We start from the raw sequence: 25,812 nt of genomic DNA, 5'->3' as shown, positions 1-25,812 counted from the left end.
CCGATCATGCACCCCTTGCATCAAAACACTAATTTTGTTACCTCCAACCAAAAACATTTCAAGCATGATCAGACATCTTGCTGGAAACTCCTTATGAAAACAGAACACAAACAGAACAGAGAATTCCACATATAGATACAGGCTTTCCTCATATATCAAAGCTGGGATTTCCTCATCTCTGGACATAGCAAGCCCTACAAGTATTCATAGAGGGCCACTAGGGATCAAGACAACGACAACAATATAAGTCAACAGTGCAACCATTATCCACGTAGTCCACTCAGAAAGCATGGTAAACCAATACGCAACAAGCACGACTATCAAAGCCAAGGAGCCCTGCGTGAAAATAATCAGGACATTGCCAATAAATACGGACCCCATTATAGAAAAATTAAACTGACTTCCCCAAATGCGATTCAGTCAATGGAAATTGACAACAACGATGAATATGCAGATGACATAGGCAACACTATTCTCACAATTTCTTCTCCAAATCCATCCAAGATGCCCACAAATTAAAACTCGAGAAACTCTACGCAATCAGCATGAAATAAAATGATTAAATCTGCACAGAGATGCATCTGACATGTAACTGATTCGACAACTCCCAGCCATACAAAACACAGAGTCATAACACGACACACTAGCTGCAAACTGGAGCACAAACACAGAGAAACAAACCAGATCATGGGAAAACCATTGATCTATACTTTTGTCTTGACTAACTCTGGTACACTCGACATCCAAGATCTTCACCATCGGCTCTGATACCATGATAAAAACAGAAATGCAGAGGGAAAGAGACAGGAGAGAAACCCATAAATGGGCTCTACTGAATATAGGCCCTTGCAATTGAACTTATAAGAAGATACATAGAAGACTCTGGATAAGAGTTAGTTACAAAATTAATGATTTGCAGTTGAAAGAGTGCAACACAAGAATCATGTGGACTGAAGCCTCTAGAAGTCACTCGATGCGTAGTCGGCTGGAAACACAGTTTTGTTGGTAGGTGGCGGCATGGGCAATAGTATTAGAGGATAATTAATTTATCTGCCATGATTGTCTGAAAAATATGAAATTACTTAGCTCTTGCTTTCGGACTTGCACTAATAATTTTTGAGGTTCTAATAACTCTGATTCATCTTCCACTTAACAAGAAATACAACATTTCTTAGAGAGATTCCAAGTTGGAGATGCCGCTGATTGACTCTATTGCATTTGGAGGAAGCCGAAGGGGATATCCAATGTCACAATTTAGTCGAAACTTTTCAAAAGATTGAATGCTCTCCATGGTGACATCATATTTGAATAAAATCTGAATTAGGAACTGCCATTTATGCCTTTCCTCAGGTTCTACATTTCTGTCAACATAATGCTCAACAATAGTTTTGAATGAGGGGTTCTCGTCATTTACAGTGTCATCCTTTATAGACACAAGCTTCTTCCAATCCTGCGAGATACACAAGGCATATAAAGAGATCAGTAAGAGTTAAGAATCCATTAATTCAAACATGAATAAAAGACAAGAAAGAAAGCTACCTTCGTAATACAGTTGACATTGTCTTTCCATTGCCAGCAACAGAAGGTCCATACAAGTAACTGAACCTGCCATCCTGATAAGTTTTTCCCTTGCTTGCTTATAAGAAAAATGTTCCACGCGAGACGGTGGTATAGAAGGAATCTTTTCCATTCCCGAGGAAGCTGTGGGTCATCTGTTGTTTGTGTGCTCAAGAAAGCTATCGCTCGCCGTTCTTCATGGCTATATCTTCGCATTACCAACTGCGACTATTTACTATTGTGCTTTTCAGTTTCGACCTCCTCATATCCCGATCTGATGAAACGTCAAAACAAGAATGTGAGTCAATTTTTAGTGTTTTTAAATCTAAAAATTCAAAACCAAATGTGTGATTTAAGCCGTCTCTTAAAACCTCTCTAATGATTATTTAATCATATCGAGATAATTATAATTATTATGTGAAACTCTTGGAGAAACTTCTTCTAACGGTAATACCTGACTTATTCCATCCGTAAAGCCTACTCCTCAATGCTCTAAAACAATTGAGTAATTTAAAAATTACCGTCCGCTTCTCTAGGCCACTTTGCGGACGGTTTTGTAGTGGGTATTTTACATCACTGGGTTGAGCATCTGCATCTATCAGAAAATGTTTCCTTTAAATAAAACTGAAACAAATCAAATGGACAAGTTATCTTCTATAAGAGATCGATTGTAATTTGAGAACCTGATAAAGATCCTGGGACGCTTTGTGGATGGTTTTGCAGAAGGTTTTCATGAGGGTTTTCTACATCACTGGGTTGAACATCTGCATCTATCAGAAAATGATTTATTTTATTCAAATCAAAGCAAAAGAATTGAAATAGCCTTGTCCTTTAAGGGATAGATTATAATTTGACAACCTACTAAAGAATCTGGGCCGGTTTGTGGATAGTTTTGTGGAAGGTTTTCTTGATCACTGAACTGACCATCTGCATCAACCAGAAAATGTAGGTTTTCTGGATCATTCAGTTGAGCACCTGCATCAATGACATTTTGTTTTACTTTTGTAAAGTAACATAATTGAAATGAATCATATTGTTATTTCAAGGATGGATTGTAATTTTTCGCAACCTGGTGAAGGTCGTGAGCTCCCCTCTGTCACGTCATTGCCAATTTCCTTGATCTCCTCTCCCAACTGCTGATTTAGAAACTCTTTTCTTTCATCATTGCCAAGATCTGGCAAGGCCAAGGTTAGCTGAATTATCTTGCGTAAATATTTCTCCGCCAAATTATCCGCATCAACCTCATTTGAATTATTATCGTCTTGATATTGGTTTTGATAATTATTTGCTATTGCTCTTGAGATCATTTTTTTGTCCATTCCAAGAATCACGTTGATGTCGCAAACCGCTAAGACCAAATTAACTGCAGAGAGTACCTGGTAATACGATTTACCAAAAGCTTATAATTATAGTGATGTCCAGCGTTTACCGCCATATTAAAGGGTTCAAGCATAAAACTGATTCAAATTATAAATACCTTTAAAATGACGGTGTCTTCGCACCTATCTAAATCGTCAACAAAGACAATCATGCGAAGATCATTTTTGGAAGGCGGATGTGACTTCGGAATGGACGTGCCTTTGACAGTGTCACCCCATAGCCAATTGCCAGCAAGGAATTTCCAAAGCAAAGAAGGTTTTTCACAAATTTGTTCTTTTAAGAATTTGATGTCAGATATGACTTGATGCTGATAACCGAGATTTGTGCTATGGTCAGGCAGATGAATATATTTCATAACTTGAACAGTGACAGGTTTAAAAACAGAAAGCAACTGTCTCATTACAGTCCAAAAAATTACTACTAGAGTTATAGCTATCGATCCATATTTTAAGCCTTCGAGATCACTGTGCTTTGATCTTCTTAACAACATCCAGACTGTCCAAGTAGCCAAACCCGAAAGAAAAAGAGCAAGGATGCACGGCAAAAGAAATTGTAGAAGTATTTCGCCTCCTCGTTCATTCTTTGTGTATCGCCAGCGAGACCTAATTCTCTGGGACTCTGTCATTGATTCTTCCATCGCCTTTGTTATTGTAACAGCCAAGCCTGCCCACGCTTCTAACTCATTCCGGTAATGCCATGCGTTATAGCGAACAGTTAGAACATTAGGAATCTTGTGCAGGTTGGCACTTGAATCTAACGTTTTATCCTTCAAACCAAATTGAGACATGTGAAACAATGAGGCCTGAAATTACTAGGTTACTTGTAAGGAAACCCACAAAGCTAGGAAAAACTCACCATCTCACCGCGTTCCATGAGTGCTAATGATTTATAAACTTGGTGGTATTTGTCTTGATAATTGTCAAGAAAATAGACAAGTGGATCACCAACAATCTGTTGGGCAGGTGCAAAAGCTTTAGAGGATTCATGACGGTTAATGCTCTATTATTACTCTTTCACCAGTGTTGATTTAATGTATTGCTTCATATCATGTACTCACGTTATCTGTTCTAGTGGCTGCCAATAAAGCTTTCACTCCATCCCTAACTTTATTGTATTTTTTTCTATCTTTCCGAGTTAGCTTGAACTGTTGTGGAAAATCCTCGATTGGTAGAATATTTGGAAACGCTTGCTGAGCTGCCGCTTGTATCAAAATCATTTCAGTCTGTCGTTTGTGTAAATTGTTAATGTTTCATGAATCTCATCAACATTATATGAAGAGAAAATATGTGAAAGCACTTAGAAAAAAGGTATAGAAAACGTACCTGCAACATTAAACTGGACTTGCCAATTCCCCATTCACCTGAGATGCCCACAGTCACAGGTGACTTAACATATGGATTTAGAAAAAGTGCAGCCAGGCCCTCTGCAAAAACTCTTCTTCCTGGCACAGTGCAAATCACATTTACGATGAGGTATATAAGTTTTAAGGAAATATCTTAACTCTTATTATTGCGCAGAAGAACCATTTTACTATAGGCCAAAAGTATCTTTCAATTAATAGGGAATTTTAACAACCTCAAAACTGGATTTTGAAGTGGAGGAGGATCTCACTAAAATTAATAGGTAACTTGACTAAAAGGTTGGCTCTCTACATCTTGAACGGAGTTCTACCTCGATCACAAGATTGATTTTTTAACATTTGGAACCGAGCTCCACTTACATCTTGAACTGAGAGATTGAATTTACATTGATGCAATAGTTACATACCGACGCTATCGTGGATAGTTGGTTGGTCTGGGTCCCCTTCTATTACATTCTTTACATGCACACCTCCAAGCTTAAGAGCTGTCAGAACTGCCACGTTTCAAAAGTAGGCCATTAGTGTACGCGCATGTGACAGCTAATGAGGCAACTTTGAATGAACAACAAACGGTAAGCTTTGTTTTGTTCCATTTTTACAGATAACAGCTAATGAGGGCATCTGTGTTTTAATTTTAATTTTTAATATATTTGTTTGTGTTTATATTCTCTATTAACAACATGTAATCATGAAGAAAAATAATTTCACACAATTTTTTTCAATAGTAGATTTTCTATTTATTCAAATGAATTATAAAACCTTCTTTATTTCAAGATCAAGGATCAGCTGATTATAAAGATCATATAAACTCATTGACAAATTACTTCAATATATATAGAGGTCTTCAATGATTCAAGGAACAGCTTAAAATAGAAAAACACACACGCAAATTCATACACAATTACAATTAACTACTCCATGCAAAAAAAAATTCTTAGATTTCTTATTTTTAGCTCTGCCAACTCAATTCTTCCTATACTGTAGATTTTGCCATCACACCAAAAGCACATACTGTTGGTTGAGAGGGATCTCATCGTGTATATAGTTGCTACGCCAACACCCCCCACACGATTCAAACCCACTACGTACCACGTCGATAAGCCAAGCTTACGCGGATAAAGGGTCTAGGGCTTGAGGGACTCGAACTGATGACCTGTGCTCTGATACCATGTAGATTTGGCCATCACACCAAAAGCATAGATTTAAAATAAATGAATTGATGCAGATTTAATTATAATCAGTACTTACTTATGGAATGCTGTACAGATTTCATTAATTTTTAGGTTTAAAGAAAAACTTGTTTTCATTGTGTACACTCTACTATTTTACTATTTTCGTGCTACACAGAAAAGATGAATTTAATCTTGATTGGAAGCATTAATCAGTAACAGAGGAGTTTCATTTTGACTGAAGCATTAATCAGTAACAGAGGCCGAAGTATTTTCAGCGGGCTAACATTTAGGTATTATTTGCTTCCCAAATTCCTGGATATTTTTGGTAGTTCTGAAACTGCATTTAGGTAGGTATGATTTGGTTTCCAAATTGCAGGAATATTTTTTGTTAGTTTTTGAAATTTCATCTAGGGTTTGCAACTTTCTATCGCTTTCTTATTAGAGCTGAAAATGACTGAAATCTAGATAAAAATAACCACAGAGGTTGCGCTCAATGGAAACAATCTCTGATTCAGTGCATTTCAGAGTCATTTAATTAAATTCCCTTGATTCTAGAGTTTTGTCCCTTATTACCTTCCCTTTGTTTCAAATTTCACTTCGTCTCTCTCCTGAGTGAGAAAGATTTCTTAGTCCCAGTAAGGCCTGACCGGCTTCAGCTCATCTCATCAGCATAAGGATAATATGACAAGCCACCAAAGGCCAGGCTAATCTTGTGGGTTCTCGCTTTACCCCCATAAGGACCACCCGCAACTCCATGATTAGATTCACACAATATATCAAGTTGTACATGATCCATATTACAATGTTGGAGTATACCATCACTCCCTAGCTCAAACAATGTCAGACTCGTCAAAACCCATTACTTTGTATGGCTCTCAGAATTTGTAACCAACAAAGCCACATGACCACATAAGTGACCACCATTGAAGCTTCCAAATAAATAAAGAACCCTGTCCTGCCAGATACATGTTCCCAACCAACAAAACCACATGCCAACATACATGCCTATCGTGGAAGCTTCCAGATAAACTCTACAAATAAGCTTCAAATGTCAGCTTGTAGCTATATTGTAAAGACCACAGACCATAAAGCTCAGAAAATAGAGATCCCCTCTTCATTGAAAGTACTAGTCACTCACAAAGGTCAGAGTATTTTCACTGGCAATGAATCCTATAGTAAAAAATAAGTAATAATTCTGCAGCAGTCACCTGGGTAGAAAAATAAGTAATAATTCTGCACGCAGTCAGCTGGACAAAACAACAATAGAGAGTAAGTGTTTGTGAATTGTTCCTATGTTAGGTTCTCTACTTTTCTCTTTGACTTGGTTTTACAATAAAACTACATTTTATTAATAGAAAAGTAAAGCCACCACAAACCCTATTTGCAAAATCTTTATTGAGTACAAGATTTAATTCATTTTAGGGTTTTAAAAAATCCAATTTTAATTGTTGTGCCCTCTACCATTCTCTTGCTGAATAGAAAACAGGGATCTCATTTTGATTGAAAGAAACCATTGGTCACTAATAGAGATCAGAGACAACAGTAGCAAGTTTACTGTTTGTAAATTGTTCCTATCTTAGCTTCTGTGCATTCCTCTAAGTTCTTTGGCATGGCTTTACAATAAAACTACATTTTATTAATAGAAAGTAAAGCCAACACAGCCCTATTTGCAAAATCTCTATCATTGCAAATCCCAAGTGTAAATGGTCATTAAGTTGAGACACCAACTATGCATTAGAGGAGGGTTACAATGGCTGATTATGTCTATAGTCTATAGATATAGTAAAATTGGCTTTCAATTTCTATCAACTGTTTGGAGAACTCTGGCTACAATATAATACATGGTCTTGGAAACTTAAATTTTGTAGTGTATGGCATGATCTCAACAATGCTATGCTGTTAATTTTTGTATGGTTAGTATAGGTCCATGTGAGGTACCTTTGAAATGAGAAAGTATTGAAAAGTATAACTTTTATGAACGTTTACTAGACTAGTGGGACAAACCCTTGTGCTTGACGAACTGTTCAATAATGCACACTACTCTTGAAGTGTTTCAATTTGCTAATTACTAAGTGCTGCAAGTTTGGAGCTGATTTTGCATGACAGTGAACTAACAGCTTTAAATTTTGGTACCCGACACACTGTGCATATTCAAGTTCATAACCCAACACACTGTGCATATTCTGCACACACAATCTCCTTGAAGACTAATCTACATATGCTCAATTATTGGAAATCTGTAATCTGAAGTATGTGCTTTCACAAGGCAAAAAGTGAAAGAGCGAAACTCATTGAATATGATTTTCTTTGTATGGTGGATATAGCAGCTAATCGGGTCGTAACCCGCAATGCTCATTGTACAAAATGTGGAAGCATACAAAAGAAAAAAGAAAAAAAGTCTCCAATAATTACAGACTTGTGTAAATGGGTAAACAAGTACACTTATTAATCACCTTCTAGTAATTTGAATTTGAAAGCATGTAGGTTTCTGTAAATTGTTTGACCATTTGAAATAGTGATAGAGCATCTCATTGAATAAGATTATTGTATTGAACACTGGCAATAACAGCTAACCTGACTGCAGCCCACAATGCTCATTTTTAGTAATCAATTCCCTTTAAGGTATACTGTGGTTAGAAAGCTTTACCTATAGTAATATTAAAATGGAGTTGAAAATAATTATGCTTTATTTCATTAGTTAAAAAACTGATTTGACCCATTGACCCATCTAGATCAATTGTACGCATGTTTTATTCTTCTTATATGTCACTCTACTACTGCTATCACTACCCTCTTGCATTACCATTTATTGAACATATGTTGATAAGCATTTTAAAAAAGACTTGGATTATATTCTATGCAATGTCATTCTTGCAAAGATAATAATCTTAAGTCTGATATTTTTACTCTCACCATGAATCCCTATATCCAATTTCTTGAGACAATTAACAAATTTATACTGCCTAGACCAAAAATATTCTAATCTCATTTTCTGAAAACTTTTTCTATCCTTCTCACCCTCTGCATTGGGTATCCTGTACTAATTGCATGCCTCTCTATTTACTTTATACAACATCTTTGTTTCATTGAAATTTACTAGATTGCTTGCTGAAGTTGAAGCAATGATCCACATTAGCACTTAAATCTAGAGTTGAAAGATGAACCAAATGCTTATTTACTCATCAATTTTTAGTGCTTACAAATGGATTAACTTTTATTAGAAGTCATAACAACATTATTAGTTTTCACTAAGGAGTTTCAATGATAAAAGTTCAAGAGGAAAGTAAAAATCTCATTATGAAGGTTACAAATTAGGCTTATTCTAGTATGTTTATGAACTATAGAATGGTTACCTTCCATTAGTCATAGGCTTTGTAGATTAGGGCTTGACATTTTGTTACAATTGAAAAAACTTTATTGTGAAAAAAATGATTCATATCACATATATATTTCCCTCACCCTTAGATAAAGCTTATCGAGACACAATATATCAAAATATAGTACAATAACAATCTAGATAGTCTTGCAGGAAAGAGAAACACTTTTCCATACAAAGCATGCATTTTTTCCCCAAGAACCAGCTAAATTAGCAAAAACTAGCTCCATGAAGACAAAACCATATAGTATGAGAGAAATATTCAAGATACCCATGGGCTTTCAACCCGTACCCTAATAGTTCATTCCTAAGTTGCACTACATTCCTCCTTACTTGACATAATTATCATGGAAAATAAACATCATTATATACATTAGGGTTTGAAATTGCCATTTTATAGTAATTTTGAAAACAGGTTCTTGGCAGGTTACAACTAGTTATTATTGTTCTAGCAAATATCAGTTGTCAATTGTTTCTGAAATTATATTATAGGACTGGGGGTTTTAAGAAAAAATTTGATAAAAAAAAATCAACAATGAATGAAGAGCAAAAATCAAAAGACATAATGCCAACTATAGTGTTGCAGTTTTAATTTTCGTGACATTGATAAAACTTGCCTACTATACATTTCTTGGTTCCAGAATTTTTCCGTGTTCCAATTTGCTAGAGAATTTGCTCAAGGTTTTCAAGCTATTTCCTTGATTTGTTCTCAGCTGTTGCAAAGACTTGAAATTGGTCAAAGGTAAAAAAAAAAAAATTTCAAATTTTCTTAAAAAGGGCTTTTAATTTGCTTTAGTTTCATGTTATTTTTTTTCAATATTTTCTAAACTTCTGATTTTTGGATTAGTTTCTCTAAAGCCATTGAATGCAAAGGTACATAAAGATCTGAAGTAGGAGAAAATATCAGAAGCAGAAGTAATTAGGTATGTTTTAACTGTTTTATGTTGTGTTTCCTACTCATTTTACTTTCAACAATATCTAAGTCAAGCTATTTGAAAAACAGTAAGATGCATCAAAATTTTAACTAAACCATTATATCCTTCAAATCCTTGTTAGGCAACCTTTGCATTTAACTGTAGAGAAGTTCATTGATGAGTAGGGAAAGGACTCTGATTTTGTAAACAAATTACTTGATAATAGTATCATGGTGTTCAAAATCATTCAGACTCAAGCATTTCATAATGTGTATGAATTTAACGCATAGACAAATTAAATGGTCAAAGCTATAAACATTTCAAATTGAAACATAAGTGTTGCCTTTTATTTTCTAATATACAATGCATTTTTTACTCTTAAACAATTATAGAGATATGCTTTTCAGCAAGTCATAAAATAGGGATATCAAAATTACTATGTCAAATATATTTAATTTTCAAACCCGAACTTCAATAGGACAAAATTTATGTTTATGAAATTAAACATTGCTTCAAACTCCATAAGTATGAGAATATCATTTTAAGCTCTTCAACAATTCCTGATAATTCGAACTGATTTCTGAAACTCGTCAACAACTTACCTTTTATATGTAGATCAGAATCTAAAATTTAACAAATAAATAGAAGATTATAAAACTATATATAAACATGAATTAGAATACAAATGAATATTTATCACTTATACTTCTGCTATTTTACCAAGACAAATTTTCTGCAAATGATATTTTTCATGCTTTAGCTATAAATCCATTATTTCTTATTGATGAACTCATACTTGTCAATGTCTAATTTTGCAGAAATTTGTATATAGAAGCCGACAACAATCAATAACTCAATGCTGCAACAATTAAATAGCTTACAATCCCATTTGCATACATATAGTGTTTTAATTTTTTAAACATTTAACTTTTCCAGCTGAACTGCTACATTCTAACTGGTTAAATTTACGTATTATGATAGGAGTACAAATTGACAAACATTGTGAAACTTTAACTAATTGAAATCTATAAAAGAAATCTACCATGGTTCATATTTCCTGTATATTGGTACTCAGTATGAACTTTTGTTACCAAGTTGATGTATTTTCAAGGAAGCAATGAGACTGAAAAGAGTATATATATAGTTTGATATCAGATCATTCTCAAAGTTTCTGCTTCTGACTGATAGTTGAACTTCTTTTAATATATAAAAAGGTTGTTCGAGTCATCTTCAATTATTTATTTATTTTGTTAGGATTGCATATCCTCTAGTATCTAACAAATCCTTAGTGAGTGCTAGGTTTGATGTAAAATGTCTTTCATTTAAAGTGAACCCATTCGAGTGATGCATATGACTTTATTAAACAATTGTATTTCTTTGCTCTATAATGTGTTTTGTCACATGCCTTTTGCATTTAAATTATTGACATATTGCTTTTTTATAAGAAACTGATTTTTGAATTCAATTCTTCCACTAGGAAAGCCTACATAAAGCAGAGAATGAAAAATATAACAAAGGTTACAATATTTCACAATATTTTTCCAAATTATTGAGACAGAGCGATATATAGAAAGTTAAACCATCTGCTTGTGCCAATATAGTCAAGCTGTATTGACAAAGAACTATAGTTTACAATTTTTTAGCTAATGGCAGGGACTCATGCTGCCTCACAGCTCTTGTTTTTTATTGCAATACAATAGAGTGAAAGTGTTAGAACTATTATATTATACAATTAAGTGGTACTTTTGTGTTAATGATTTAATTAGTTTATAATTCTAGTTAAGCAAATTTTAAATAATTCTTTTATGTATATTTGTTGTTTATGAAAAAGGATGAAAACAAATAAGTTTATAAGTTTATGTGTAACTTTCTAAAACACTATTTAACTTTCTCAATCGAAATTAGTCTTTTCTTTTACAATGGAGGAACTTTAGGATTATCAAATAATGCATTGTTATAGACGGGCCAACATGGTGATAGATGTGTTGGCAAACAAAGGGTGTCACTTGGGTGAAGGAGAAATCATGTCCAATAAGGATGACTTCATGCTCGATGATGAGCTAGAAACAATTATGGTTCATGATGGACCCCCTAATTAGACGATAATGTGTTTGTGATTTTGTATATTTGGTGATAGATTTGTGACATCATTTAGTGATGTTATCTAGTACAAGGAAATGTGTGTAATTCTCGATTGGAAGTTTTTCTTACTGGACATTTAATTAAACGTTGTTTTATTAGCCAAGTGTCTTTGTTGGTTAAATATCCATCTCTTCACTTGAAGTTTTTATATTTGGGAATGAGAGGGTCATGATGATTTCAAATATGTGAGATGGGATGGTTTTTCCAATGCACCTGAATTGCCCAATTTATCACTTCACAATTGGTTTACATGTGTGATTTATCGCAAATGTACTAAGACTATCTACTAAATTTTGTGTGATGGATAGGTGTTCGGTTATTAAAAAGTGAAGTTACTTATTTCCTTACATGTAGTTGGTATGTTTCAAAGTGGGTGTTGGCTAGAAGGTGGTAGGATGGAGTATAAACTTCTTAACCATAGCATTTCAATGTCTTTCAAGGGGTGGAAGTTTCCTACCTCTAGGGAATTCACTGTAGAGCATTTAAAATGTATTTTCATGTGGGATTGTTTGAAGGTGCGGATAGCCATTATCATAGTGGTTGGAGAAGAGTTGTTGTATCAAAAGGCATCATGCATCCTTTATCCTTTTCAAGTTGTCTTTGTCTTTCTTTCTAATAGTTTTGACATATTGGAAAATTATGGGTTATTAATCCAAATTGCAATGCAATTTGTCAATGATGATTTCATTTATGGGGAATATTTAGATAGGGCTATTAAAAAGTATGATCTTTTTTAAGGAAGGGCTAGGTAGATAGATTTTTCCAAGAAAATATCTCAAAAATTAGCTAGCATATGAGAAAATTTATGATGCTATGAAGATTGGTTTGGAATCAGATAATTATAAATTGTTTGAAAATAAATTGGCACTCTTCACAAAAAATATTTCACCTACTATTGTGGGTCAGTTTGCTGATATTTTGTGCCCTTCATTAGTTGATTCTCTGCAAAGAACATTCACAAAATACAGGTGGTCAACATCTCAAGGAAGAGGCCAAGGCTAAACACAAAGGTTATTTTATGGGCTATCAATTCAAAGAAAAAAAAAGTATGGAGAGGAAACACAAAAAATGAAGAAATAGCGGAAAATTATCCAAAAATGTAACTATGTTAGCTCTTTTTGGGGGGGGGCTATTTGGTTATGCTCTTATTTTTAATAGTTGTTAATGATTTAGGGTGGAATTTGGTTCTTTCATGCTAGTTGTAGCATTATTTTGTATTTAGGGTGATTTAGGGTGGGATTGGGTTCTTTCAGGGTGATTGTAGCATTCATTAATGGTGGTTTCAATCCATAGTTTAGGACTGGCTATATATTTACCTTTTTATAGTTGCATTTATCCTATAAATTTTAATTATTCTATTATATTAATATATATTTTAGGCTATATGCCATTTAATGAAAAAAAAAAGGTTAGTCTTTGTTTTTAGACAATCAAACTCGAGCATTTAGTTCTCTCCAAGTTTTTTCTTTAAAAATATGTTTCTATTTTTATTCAATCATGGATTTAATGGGAAATTTGGTAGAAGACTCATATGGGCCTTTTTAAAGGTAAGAAACAAAATTGATATTTAGCTAAGGAAATAAGCCATTTTAGGTTATTGTTTGCAGGGTAATGAGGTTGTATATTCCATGAGGCATGCTATTTTCCTTAATTTATGGAAAAGTAGATGTTTATCTATTTTTCAAATCGTAATATTCATCAATAACTGTGAATGCTCTTTAGTTTACCTTAACATCATTTTTTAAATTATTTCATTATGTTTTCAACTGCAAGTGTTCCCAAGGAAAATGTGAAGATTAGCTATCATTTGGACAATATTTTTCAAATGGTTTGTCTCCATGGTTAAGATATTGCGTTCTAAGAAGTTGCAATGTATGCTAAAGTTTAAATTATAAGCATGAAATGTTATAATAGATTTCGTGGCATTTGTGGTATGTATGTTGTCATTCCACATTTGTTTGGTTTCTTTGAATGGTTAGTATTGGCATAGTTTTTTATCTAGGTAGCTAACTAGTTGCATTACTTTGTGTGATTTTTTAAAAAAATTTCAATATATAATTTTTATGTCAAAAAAATGGTATATTAAATTTTCATTTGTAGTTATTGATTGTGTATGGTGAACAGAAAAGAAGAAGGGTTTGTTCTAGAAGAGAAAAGGAATATTAAACAATTTCTCATCATTGATATTAGTAGTGACACAATCTCTAAGTCCATTTTTCATAGATTTATGATGGCAAAATAAGATATTTACTCCATTGCATCTTACCATTTTCGCTTATACTTTTTATGAGATGAAATTTACTAATAAATATAAGTAGTAGAATGCAAATATTTTTTAAATTAACATGTCATGTTGTATCTAAAATTTGATTATATTCATAGCATTTTCTAAGATGACTAGATTTTCTTTCTATTAGTTATAAAGAAAATATTCAAGAGGGTTGATATTGTAGTTGCAAGTCTATATAAGAGTTTGTATATTGATATTTTATCTTCATTCTACAAAATTTATTAAGATACAATTTCATAAAAGCTTTGTATATTTTACAATAATGTGCATAATATAAAAATTTTTACGTTTTATCTTCTTCTCTTTCAAAACCAAAATCTAAGACATAGTTAACACATTGTTAATTAAGAATTTGGTAGAAAGAGAATTTACCCTTATGATTAAAAACTAGATTTTCCACACAACTAAAGTTCTTGAAGTTGCTCTCTTCTCTCTTACTTTGCAAATTAGGGTGGCTAAGTTCACCAACACAAGAAAATTATTGACAATCATTCTACTAATTGAAATAAAATCAAAGCCAAATTGTGTTGGCTTAAGACTAAAGACATAGCCCTTGAACAACAATTCCAAGTTCTTAGAACTTGCCATATTTTACATGGCATAAAAATAGATTAGAGATGAGAGTGTTTTTCTTAAGATAACTTCCTAATATTCTCTATTTTTTTATTAAATATTGAACAAGTTTTTAAAGCATAGGAAAACTCTCCTAAACACAACCTTCATTTTAAAGGAGTGACTTAAGGTTGTTCCCTCTTAGATTTCCTCTACTTAATAAGCATTTTGTGAGAATAAAATTTCATTGTAGACGTCAAGGAAGCTACCCATATCATGGCCAATGAAATTATTTTGGTTGCGATATCTTGTATTTGAATCACACTAGGCCCTTTGGAATTGTATCAGTGATGAACTACATAAAGTATATATTAAATTTTCTCATTCAAAATATTTAAGAAAAATTAGCAATAAATAGAATATTAGATACACATCTAAAATGAATATTTGAAGGAGGTTTGCAATTGGAGGCCCATTACCTTTCCCAATGTTTCATATAAGATCATTTCCAAAGCCTTGGCTTTGGAGTCGCATAATCTCTTTCAAACCTTGAGGCCCAATAAAACTAATTTCCTCAAGTCTGGAGATATTTTAGATAGTATAAATATAGATTTGAAAGGTATGAAATGGGATTAGTGCTCTCATCAAAATAATATGTTCAATATTTATTTGATTTTTCAAAGGTCTACAATTGCATTAAATGACCTCCTATCTTGTCAATATTACAAGCTTTGTAATTTGGGCCCTAATTCATTCCATTTTTTAATAATTTATATAGATAGCTTTACAATGTTTGTATTACTATCAATAATCAATAATATAATTTCTTTGGTCTTTTAAGGTCTATTTAGCAAGGTTGTCCTTTAGCTTTGGCTCTTTATGAACTTTCTACTCAAAGGTTTGGTTACTTTGTATCTCATTCTATGTCTAACTTGCTAATTAAGTGTATATCTATACCTAATTCTTCAACTCAAATTGTTAATGGTGATTTTGTGGATGACTTTTTCCTCGCTCTCTTAAAAAAGGATGAACATATGAATCATGCCTTGCATCACTTAGATAATTTTCGTGAAGCCTCTAATTCTATTGTTTTGTGGCATAAGAATTAGTGTTATTGATAATGATTCCTAAATGCACCTCCTTGCATCAAATCCTATGGATTGAATTGGATTTGTACATGGAAATTTTTTTAGATTTATGGGTATTCTCTTTGCTTTAAAATAATTCTAATCATTTTTATGGCAATGTTATTGTTGTCAAAAGTGGAATGAAATTTTCTTACTAGGAAAACAAATATGTCTTTAGTAGGGAGATTTTGGGTTCATTTCCTACTTTGGGAGTTTAAAAGATTGTGGTTACTAGCCACTTAGCATCGAGGGTTGGTGCTCTACACTAAGCGGAATATTTGTGTCCTATAGGGAAATAATTCTTAAATATTTTTTAGTTTAACATTTTATCTCTTCTGATAGGTCTATTAGGTGGATCATTTGGAAAGGGAATTATCTTAAAAAAAAAAATTGATAAATAAACTATAGGTTAGGGCTAGTCATTGAATTGCAAAAAAGATACAGATTCATAACACTCATCCAATGAGCTCCTTCTAAGAATACCTTATAAACTATTCAAACTATAAAGTCTGCTATCTTAATCACCATAAATTTTATAAAATAGCCTTTCGGTCCATATTCCCCTTGAACTTCAAATTTACTTACTTTGTTCACCATACATCTATCTACCAACAACATTCTATCTATTTGCTATCTTTAATTAATTAATCCTATATATTCCTATCAACGCTGCCAAAAATTAAAGCCAAACAACATTATATCTTTTCCAAACTTGTAGGGGCATTCATCAATCCTTCATTCTTCCCATGATCCTCTTTTCTCTATTATTGCTTTTCATCCTCATCCTTTGTTCCGCTCCCATTCTCCTTGTTTGCATGTTCCTTCAAGGCCAACCACAATTTTTCCTTCTCCTCTTAATTTTCATCTTCTGAGGCACTTGTGTCTTTTTGTTCCTATTCTATGAAAACTGCTATCCACTTGAGGTCTAGTTTTACTACCACATTTGTCTAGTTTAGCAGGAAGTTCATACATCTTATACTCTGACCTTGTTATCCTGGTAATCTATTTCATCGTCAAGCACAATTATGGGTAGCTTTTCTAATTCTTCCCCTTTTTTATCATAATATTTGAGAAATGGGATCCAATTTTCTACAATATTCCATAGTGTTTCCTCCATCCCTCCTAAAAATTGGGCTTTCAATAATGCCTTGTTTAAGTCCCTTCCCATTTCCTTGCTCAAACCTCTATCCAATGCTAATTCCAAAAACATTGAGGATTAGTCTGAATTGGTGTGATACCTATGATCTACCATTAGGTAATCTTCTCCTAAAATTGCCTTAATTGCATATAGTACTAATGGGTGGTCCTGTTTCAGAATAGTGTTTAGCCTCTTCTCTATTATCTCTCCTACAAAATGCCATTTTCATTTCCCTTATTGTTAGGCATATTAGGGTCTCCACTGTCTCCTTCTACATTCTCAAGAAAAAATTGGTTAAGGTTGTTGTTTAATTTTGGAAATTTTGGTCACTTTTCCAGTCTTTTATCATATTTAATTTTATTTTGGGTCTACTTAACTATTCATGTGATCATTGTCTAAAAATTCATTCCTTTATCCCATTTTTTATGATTTCTTACATTAGTATTCCTTGATGCTAGGCTAGAGGTAGATGACATCAAGGTTTTTGTCCTTTCCTCATTAAGTTAGATTTGGTGATAATTTTGAACCTTTTTTTAAATGGTGATTACTTTCTTCACTCCTTTTCCCATCCATCTAACTCTTATGAATTCCTCTTGCTAGAGTGGCTAGACTAACTCGACATATTACTTACTTCGGTGTCTTTCCTTATTAATGAAAATTTTAGCTATTTATCTTCCTTATTAACTCCATATGGAGGATTTTAATGGATACCTCCTATACAAACAAATTCAAATTCAAATTCCTTTCTGTAGGCACTTTAAGGCTAAGTTTTAGCATAAACCTTGAAATTTGATTGGTCTTCTATACCTATTAGTCATAACGTTTGCCAAATTATCAGCTCACCCATTCCATTCTCTATATATGTGGGTCACTTTAAAATCATCCAATATTGCTATAACTTATCTAATTAGATTTCACCATTTGGCCAAGATTGAATTTGGTTCCCTATTATTACGAATGACATTGATTACTATTAAGGAATCCCCATCTAGGTGAACTTTCTTTGCTCCAATCTTGATTCGCAATCTCATTCCTAATAACACCGCTCTCATTTAAGCCACATTATTGGATGTTATCCCTATACATTCTGATTCTTGAGAAATTATTGCTCCTTCTTCATTCCCATTGATGCAACCTATTCCTCTCTTTCCCAGATTACCTTTAGTAGCTCCATCAAAGTTTATCTTGAACCACCCATCTTGTGGAGGAGACCATCCTGTATTTTCTCTACTTTAATTTCCTCTCTTTTTTCCTTTTGAGTGATTATATGTGGGGATGACTAAACCCTTTAATTTCTTACCCATACGGTCATCCCACATATTGACTATGAAGCCTTTCCCAAATTTTTCCTTTGCAACTGAATTCACTGGGTTAGTTACCTGGTCCTCTATTTTCTTGATAAGGGTTTTTACTGGTGCTTTCCTATTCTATCTAATATCCTTCTATTTCTCTCCATCCATATCTCTCATATCACCACTCAAGGGGTCACCTTTCATATTGCTTCAAAGAGACCCTTTTTCCTCATTTTGTTCCATATTTGGAACTAACTTAACAAATGCTAGGGTTTTGGGTAGTAGACTTCTACCTTTTCCTGTATTGCATTCCAACACTTATTTGAACAATGATAATTTAATAATAGGTGGTATGTCAATTCTCCACTTGCTTTACATAGAACACATCTGCTTGGTGCTTGATATCCCATTCTACTTAAGCAGTCTTAGGTTAGCACTCTTCCTTGAATCGCCAACTAGGCAAAAAACCCAGAGTTTGGAAGGCAGTGTTTACTCCACTATGACCAACCCTCTTTTATTAGTGACATATCTTTAATTATATATCTTAGGTTAAGCTTGTAGGAGCCTATTTTTGACCCACACCATCTTTTTTTTTTTTGGTTCATTTGAGATTATTAACCATCTTTCTTTTAGTAAAGTTTTAAGTCTTCTTTTTTGATCTTCTGGTGCTTGTAGTTCTCCAGTGTTCTCCATTCCCACATTGATAAACCCTTTTCTTTAATTTCTTCCCCATAGTCCTTGACGTTAATTTGTCATTCCCTTATTGTCTCTCTTCTTATATCCTCCATATTTGGGTAGTCCTCTAGAACTTTGTTGTTATTCCATGAGCTGAACCAAAATAAAGCTTGTTCACCATTGCCTATTTCCTTAGTGATGAATTTTTTTATTATATCCCTACTTTCTAAGATGTAGTTCTGGACTTATTCTAATTTATCTGTTGTCTAGAGGCTTTAGAATATTTGTTTAGTATGGTCTTGATCATTTTGGCTCCCTTTCTCTCAGATTGTTCTAATAACATTGTGTCATCTGCAATTTGTTGGTGGTAATATTTAGATGTACAAGTGATTTCTATGACAAAATATATTTAGATAGCTCAAGCTAGGAAACTTTGGTATAATTATAATTATTTTGGCTTTCATAATGTTATTTCCATAAATATGTAGAATATTTATAGTCTCCTATTTCAAATTTTATTACCACCCTATAAAGATGATGACTTAATTTCATGCCTTTAGAATTTTTTGAAATGAATAACAACTGCTTGAGACTTTTTTGTAGAGCCTCCTTGAATCTTCATTTATGTAATGAAGTTGAGGTCAAGTTTCATCTTTATAATCAATATAATGTGACTTTTAGCATAGATGCATAGGTAATCTTGATTACTATGATCCACAAAATTGGTATAAACTCCTATAAACCTTGGTGGAAAGATTGGAAGTTGTGTCAAGATGTGATGCCTCAGAATGAGATGGCAAGGATTTTATTATATCTCTCCACTTTTTTCCATGTTTGCCACCTTAAATTATTTGTGGCATTTGTAGATAGTAGTTTATGTTTAGCAAGACAAATTTCACACCATTTGGTTGATAGCTTTGAGACCAAAATTGATTCACTTTTTCTAGTGTTTTCTTTTTCAAGGCATTCCCATTAGCTATAGGTTGTCCTATTTAAGAGTTCTTGACTATACATTTCTTTTTATGAACAATAGATTGTTTTTTAAAGGTAAGCTTCTACTATAAGTGGTAGCCCCATTCATTAATATAAAAAGGTTTACATAGATTTTGCAGCAATATCCTTGCTGCTATTACCAGACACATACCCCTTACATATATAGATTCATACTAGTATCCTAACCCAAACCACTTACATTAAGAACATCTAATACATAACAGACATAGCATATCCAAAAAGTGAAAACGCTCAAATCAATAAAGCTAATACATCCATTTTAATATTTCAATCAACCCCTCACTAAGCATATTAGCTCTTGGGATTAGGGCATTAGTAAGGAGACCCCCAATTCACACTTAGAAAGGTCGAAAAAGGAACTTTGTCAAATTCCAATATGCCTCCTTAAAAAATCTCCAATGCCTCTGCCATCTTTATCTCTTGCTTCACTACCTCCACATTAAACACGCCTGCCACCATACCTGCCTCAGGATCCGCTTTCAGGCAACACATATTTGTATCCAAGACAACCCTATATTTTTGTTTACCCAGCTTCATCGAAACCCTTATTTTTTTGTCCATTCTCCCTGTAGCTTTGGCCGCCAAACGATAAAAACACTCGAGGATCACACCATCGTGCTAGTGACTTGCAGCAAAGAATTCTTCTCCTAGAACGTTCTTCAATGCCAACAGTAGGTATTCCTCTGGCAATTCAAAATCCTTCTCACTTGCTTATCAACATCTTCTCCCAAACAAATGCAAGTTAGTCCAAAATGCACCACCATCTTTACTAGAAAGAAATCCTACAACCCTTATTGAATAGGCAAAACATTCATCTAGATCTTTCCCTTCCCCTTCAAATGAGACAAATCTTTGCAAATAAGAAAATATCTATACTCTCTTCAGAAAAGTCCTCATTACATGCTGCCAAAGGAAATAATCTTATCCACCCGAAGAAAACATCCCGTCAAGGATCTGTTCGATTGTCTTTTTCTTGTCAAATTCTAAATGTTGCCTTATACCCTCTGCTATATCCAGGCCTTTACGTATAGGTTTCTCCTTGTTTTGAACAACGCCTTGATTAGCCAAGGCATTTGCCACTTTAACTACCTCTCTATATGTATGGTAAATCGAGTTCGAGTCCAACTTGGAAAGAAATACTTTAATGATCTTGACCCATCTTTTCAATTTCCAAACCATCACTTCCCCTTTATTAATAGCATTAATACAAAACAATGAATCTCCCTCTATCTGTACAGTGAAAAAAATCTTTTTCAGATGAAGATTTATTCCACTGGCCGTAGCTTCCAACTCCGCTTCATTATTGGTATCCCTATCAATTTTTTTTCAAAGGGACCATAAAGGATTTCCAGAACTATCTCTGATGATACATCCCACTCCGACTATGCCTAGATTTCCCTTTGCCACTCCATCAAAGTAGAGCTTTACCATCCTAGATTATCCATAGGATACCATTTTATTTCCTTCCTCCCATTACCTCTATTAGGTTTCACAACTCTTGGATCCTTCAAGTATTTTCATTTATTTTGCGAACCAATGCCCTAGGATGATACAAATTTATTCTTTTTCATCCACTGATTAGAATTCGTAACTTTATAGATAGTGAACATGATTTTGTCAATCAGATGCAAACTATCTAGGTCCATACCATTGAAGATCCTCCTATTCCTCTCTTTCCATAGATGCCACGTTAGCATGGAAGGGGTTATTTTCCATATGTCTGCCCTCAATATGCCCATCGACCTACCTTGCCAACTTCTAATGATTTCTTGGAGATTACCCAGTCTAACTTCATAACATTCAAGAGAGAATATAAGCCAATCCCATATCACCATTGCATGTTCACATAAATATAAAGTATGGTTCATTGTCTCCTCCCATTGCTTACAAAATGGACATATTGTGGGACCCATTATTCCTAACCTCTTTAATCTATCTCTTGTTAAAACATTTTCTTGCATAACCACCCATAGAAAAGCTCTTGCATTAGGAAGAATAAATTTACCCTAGGATAAATTTTGTGGGCCATACTTGATTAGAGCTTGCTGGGTTCTGCATACAATATTCCAATTTAACTGAATAGGATCCTGATTTTGTCATTGTCCAAAAGATCTTATCCTCTTGATCCACCAACTTAATTTTCCTAGTCTTCAAAGGAACTTGCATTTTGATCCACTCCTGTTCTGAAATATAGTTACCCAAGTCCCTCCATTCATAAAAAATCTCATTCTCCTTTTGAATAACATAGTCCTACATGCAAAGACCAATCTCATTCTCCAAATCCAAAATCCATTTCTAATTTCTTAAGGTCTCCTTAATGCTGGGTACTATATCCCATGAATCTGACCACATTCTTGCTTTCCGATCATTGCCTACTTTCCACAAGACATGATTAGTAATGATATGCCTTCTCTAACACATAAAAGTCCATAAGTCGAGCCCCTTTTTGGGTTGGCTATAGTAATAATCCTTTGCCTTTCTTTAGTAACCATGTATTTCCCTTTGATGATTCTAGACCAAATCTTCCCTGGTTCTTGATATACTTTCCATATTAACTTAGCTCTCAGAGTGATATTCTGCTTCCCCAATCTGTGAATACTAGCACCCCCATCCTCCTTTCTTTTGCATACATTATCCCATGCTAACAAGTGTACCTTATTTTCCTCCACATCTCTAGCTCTGAACCATAAATTATTTTCCATTACTCCCATTATTCTAGCTACCTTCCCTGTAATCTTTAGACATGACATCACATATATAGGAATTGCCAAAAGAACAACTTTAATTAATTGAATCCTCCCAGCCAATGATAACCATTTGTGCTTCCATGGTGATGTCTTGTTTCTAATCCAACATATAACTTCCTCTCAATGAGATGTTCTACATGCTCTAGCCAACATTGGGGCTCCTAAGTTTTTTTACGGTAAGGACTCCACTCTAAAACCCAGTACATTCACAATCCTTCTTTGTTCTGATTGCTTACAATTAAAACAGTATATCGAGGATTTTCTTCATTGATCAGTTGTCCTAATTGTGCAACATATCCATCTAAAACTGGTTTGACCACTCTCGCCTCCCTCATATTGGCTTTTGCAAATAAGGTTGTATCATCTGCAAATTGAGTAGGAAACAAATATTCTATCTAATAATTCTATCCCTCTCTAGATACCCTCTCTCCTAAGTCTACCGATTCTTCTCCCCATAGCCTCCGCCATTGTAACAAAAAGAAATGGAGATAGGGGATCACCTTGCCTTAGACCGTTCTTAATCTCAAAAAATGCACTTAAACCACCATTTACAATTATTGACATTCTAGGAGTTGAGATACACCACTCCACCATCTTAATCCAATTCTCTACAAATCCAAATTTTCTAAGAATGGCAAGGAAAAAATTCCAATTGACCCTATCATACACTTTACTAATACCAAGTTTGATGATTATACCTTTATATTTTCTTTGCTGTAAGGAATGTGTCACCTCATTAGAGACAATGATGCTTTCTATTATCTCTCTCCCTAGGACAAATCCATTTTGTTCTTCTGAGATTATTCTATTCAAGATAATCTTGACTCTGTTTGCCATTTCCTTGGTGATAATTTTATACAAAGTGGTACACAGAGAGATTGCCCTGAAGTCCTAAAAACTCTTGCAGACATTTCTGTTAGGAATCAATGCCAAGGTCGTATTGTTGATATCCTTGACAAATCTCTTCTTCTTCTTAAGTCTTTTTCTACCTTCCTAACATCATCCCCTAGGAAATGCCATCACTTCTGAAAGAAATTAGCAGGGAACCCATCAGTTCTTGGGGATTTATCGAGTCCCAATTGACATGCTACCACTCTTAATTCTTCATTTGTGAATTATTCCAAAAGAAATTTATTGTCATCTTGATTAACCAATGCAAGTATTTCCTCAATAAAATTCATTTGATTAATATTACCCTCATTACTCGTTAATAGAGTTTGGAAGTATGCAACTATGACTTTCTTGATTTCTACATCCTTTGATATGACATTGCCATTTCCATCTTCAATCTTCAAAATTCAATTCTTATCCCTCCTACATTTCACTAAGGCATAAAATTTTGTATTCAAATCTATGAGATTTTGCCAAAATCAAGAGCTCAATGAAATGTACAAAATAGAGACACAATATAGGACAAGAATAAGCTGTATTCTCATCAATAGAAAATGATCAATGATCAATTATTATTACATACAATGTAGATGAGCCTACTTATATAGGCAAGGCTAGGGATATGTGAGCACACAAACATGACATGTGGCTCAATAAGAAACAAGGGTAGGTAGGAAATAGGTGTGGGTAGGTAGGAGAAATAATATAATAGTCCACATGAGGTGGATCACCCACCGAAGGTGGAATTATCACTCCACAATAAGTGGATATGATAAAGTAGTAACAAGATCAACACCATAAAAGGTGGAATTTCTCCTACACACACTATCCCAATGTGGCACAAACACCCAAGTGTCTCATACCCAAACTACTATGAAATGCATTTCATAAGTAAACTTAAGTGTAATAATTTCCAAGATGAATAGTTATTTACACCAACACCCCCCCTTAAGTGCAACTTAGGGGAATGCACTTAAGTCTACAATGTAGCTAAGCAATGCAAGATGGGTCTCGGCTACTAGGCCATGTTAGGTACCCATGTACAAATGCAAATGCATGCAAACCAATGCAATGAAATCTCTCACAAAGTGGGGAAAGAGAGAAAAACCCAATGGGAAAAAACCCTCCCCCAAAAGAGAGATGAAAACAATACAAGAGAACTCTCATAGAAGAATGTGAAGGACAAAACCCCATGTGAGGAAAAAGTCCCCCCCATATGAGAGAAGAAGAGAAGCTAGGAAGCCCCCCCTCAATGTGGAATCTGCACCAATGATAGAAGCTCGATGTATGAAGAAACTGCTCCACGGACGTCGAGCAACATTCCTCCCCTTAGGAAGAAACAAAACCAAAGGTGTATCCATGAAGTCTCCCCAATCATGAAGGGAAGATGTATGAAGAAAACTCATGATGAAGGGAATCTCTGAAAACTGCTCAAGTGTCCCCATGTCGATGCTGAAAGATACCCCCTCCAAAGGTGGTAAACTGTGCCACACTGCTGAAAAAGGCACTCCAAGATCTAGTGGAGATGGATGTAGAACATGTCCCAAAGACTCACATGTCTCCTCAAAACATAAAGAGACCTCCTCCAACTGCTGTACATAAGTATCCACAATCATGTCAACCTCGAAAGAATGATCATGTAGAGAATGAACAAGAGGGTCAGAGTGTGCCCTCGCAACAATCGAAGAAGGATCATCTTCATCAAAGAGAAGATGAATGTCATCAATGATGTCTCCCAAATCTGCAATGTAGGATTCCACAAACAAACCTGTAATATCTGTCAAGGAATCATCCCATGAATCTGAAGCTGGAAGACAATGAATATCCTGCTGCACTGAATCACATGAAGGCAAAACTGTCGCACTATCTGCATCATCAAGTGCAATAGGTGATGTGATATCAATATGAGGAGATGAAATACAAGGCTCAAGAATGGGGTCACATGTGAGAATCCCCATGTTCAAGTGCCCAAAGTTCTCCTCAAAAACTGAACCATCACAAGAAGTGTGATCATCATGTGTAGAATCATCAAATGTGAAATCATCATCATCAACAAAATCTGAAAAGGAGTATAACCGAGATGCATGATCAACCACCCCAGTTGCAATGATAGCTCTAGTCTCCAAGTCTCTAATGAAAACTGAGTCAGGTGTGAACTCCACAACTCTCTTAGTTGCGCCATGTG

At 34.3% G+C, this 25,812-nt stretch overlaps 1 protein-coding gene across 4 annotated transcripts in view; it reads right to left on the bottom strand.

The window, feature by feature from the left end:
- Positions 1–812: 812 nt before the first annotated feature.
- Positions 813–25,812, bottom strand: part of LOC131040826 (uncharacterized) — a 42,574-nt gene continuing 17,574 nt past the window's right edge. The window contains exons 3-13 of one of the 4 annotated variants that reach the window (XM_059219659.1): positions 4,705–4,791; positions 4,260–4,378; positions 3,995–4,159; positions 3,793–3,888; positions 3,035–3,703; positions 2,627–2,933; positions 2,416–2,532; positions 2,241–2,321; positions 2,012–2,152; positions 1,540–1,831; positions 813–1,450 (exon numbers count right to left, since the gene is read on the bottom strand). In XM_059219659.1, coding sequence (XP_059075642.1) covers positions 1,773–1,831; positions 2,012–2,152; positions 2,241–2,321; positions 2,416–2,532; positions 2,627–2,933; positions 3,035–3,703; positions 3,793–3,888; positions 3,995–4,159; positions 4,260–4,378; positions 4,705–4,791 — 1,841 coding nt within the window. In that variant the 3' untranslated portion in view covers positions 813–1,450; positions 1,540–1,772. The remainder of the gene's footprint in view (positions 1,451–1,539; positions 1,832–2,011; positions 2,153–2,240; positions 2,322–2,415; positions 2,533–2,626; positions 2,934–3,034; positions 3,704–3,792; positions 3,889–3,994; positions 4,160–4,259; positions 4,379–4,704; positions 4,792–25,812) is intronic. The other 3 variants (XM_057973781.2, XM_059219660.1, XM_059219661.1) reach the window with 3 other exon arrangements.

This window comes from Cryptomeria japonica, chromosome 4 (assembly GCF_030272615.1).
Source record: "Cryptomeria japonica chromosome 4, Sugi_1.0, whole genome shotgun sequence".
NCBI lineage: Eukaryota > Viridiplantae > Streptophyta > Pinopsida > Cupressales > Cupressaceae > Cryptomeria > Cryptomeria japonica.
Note: the sequence above shows the minus strand (reverse complement) of the source record. Positions and strands in the feature narration are given on the sequence as shown.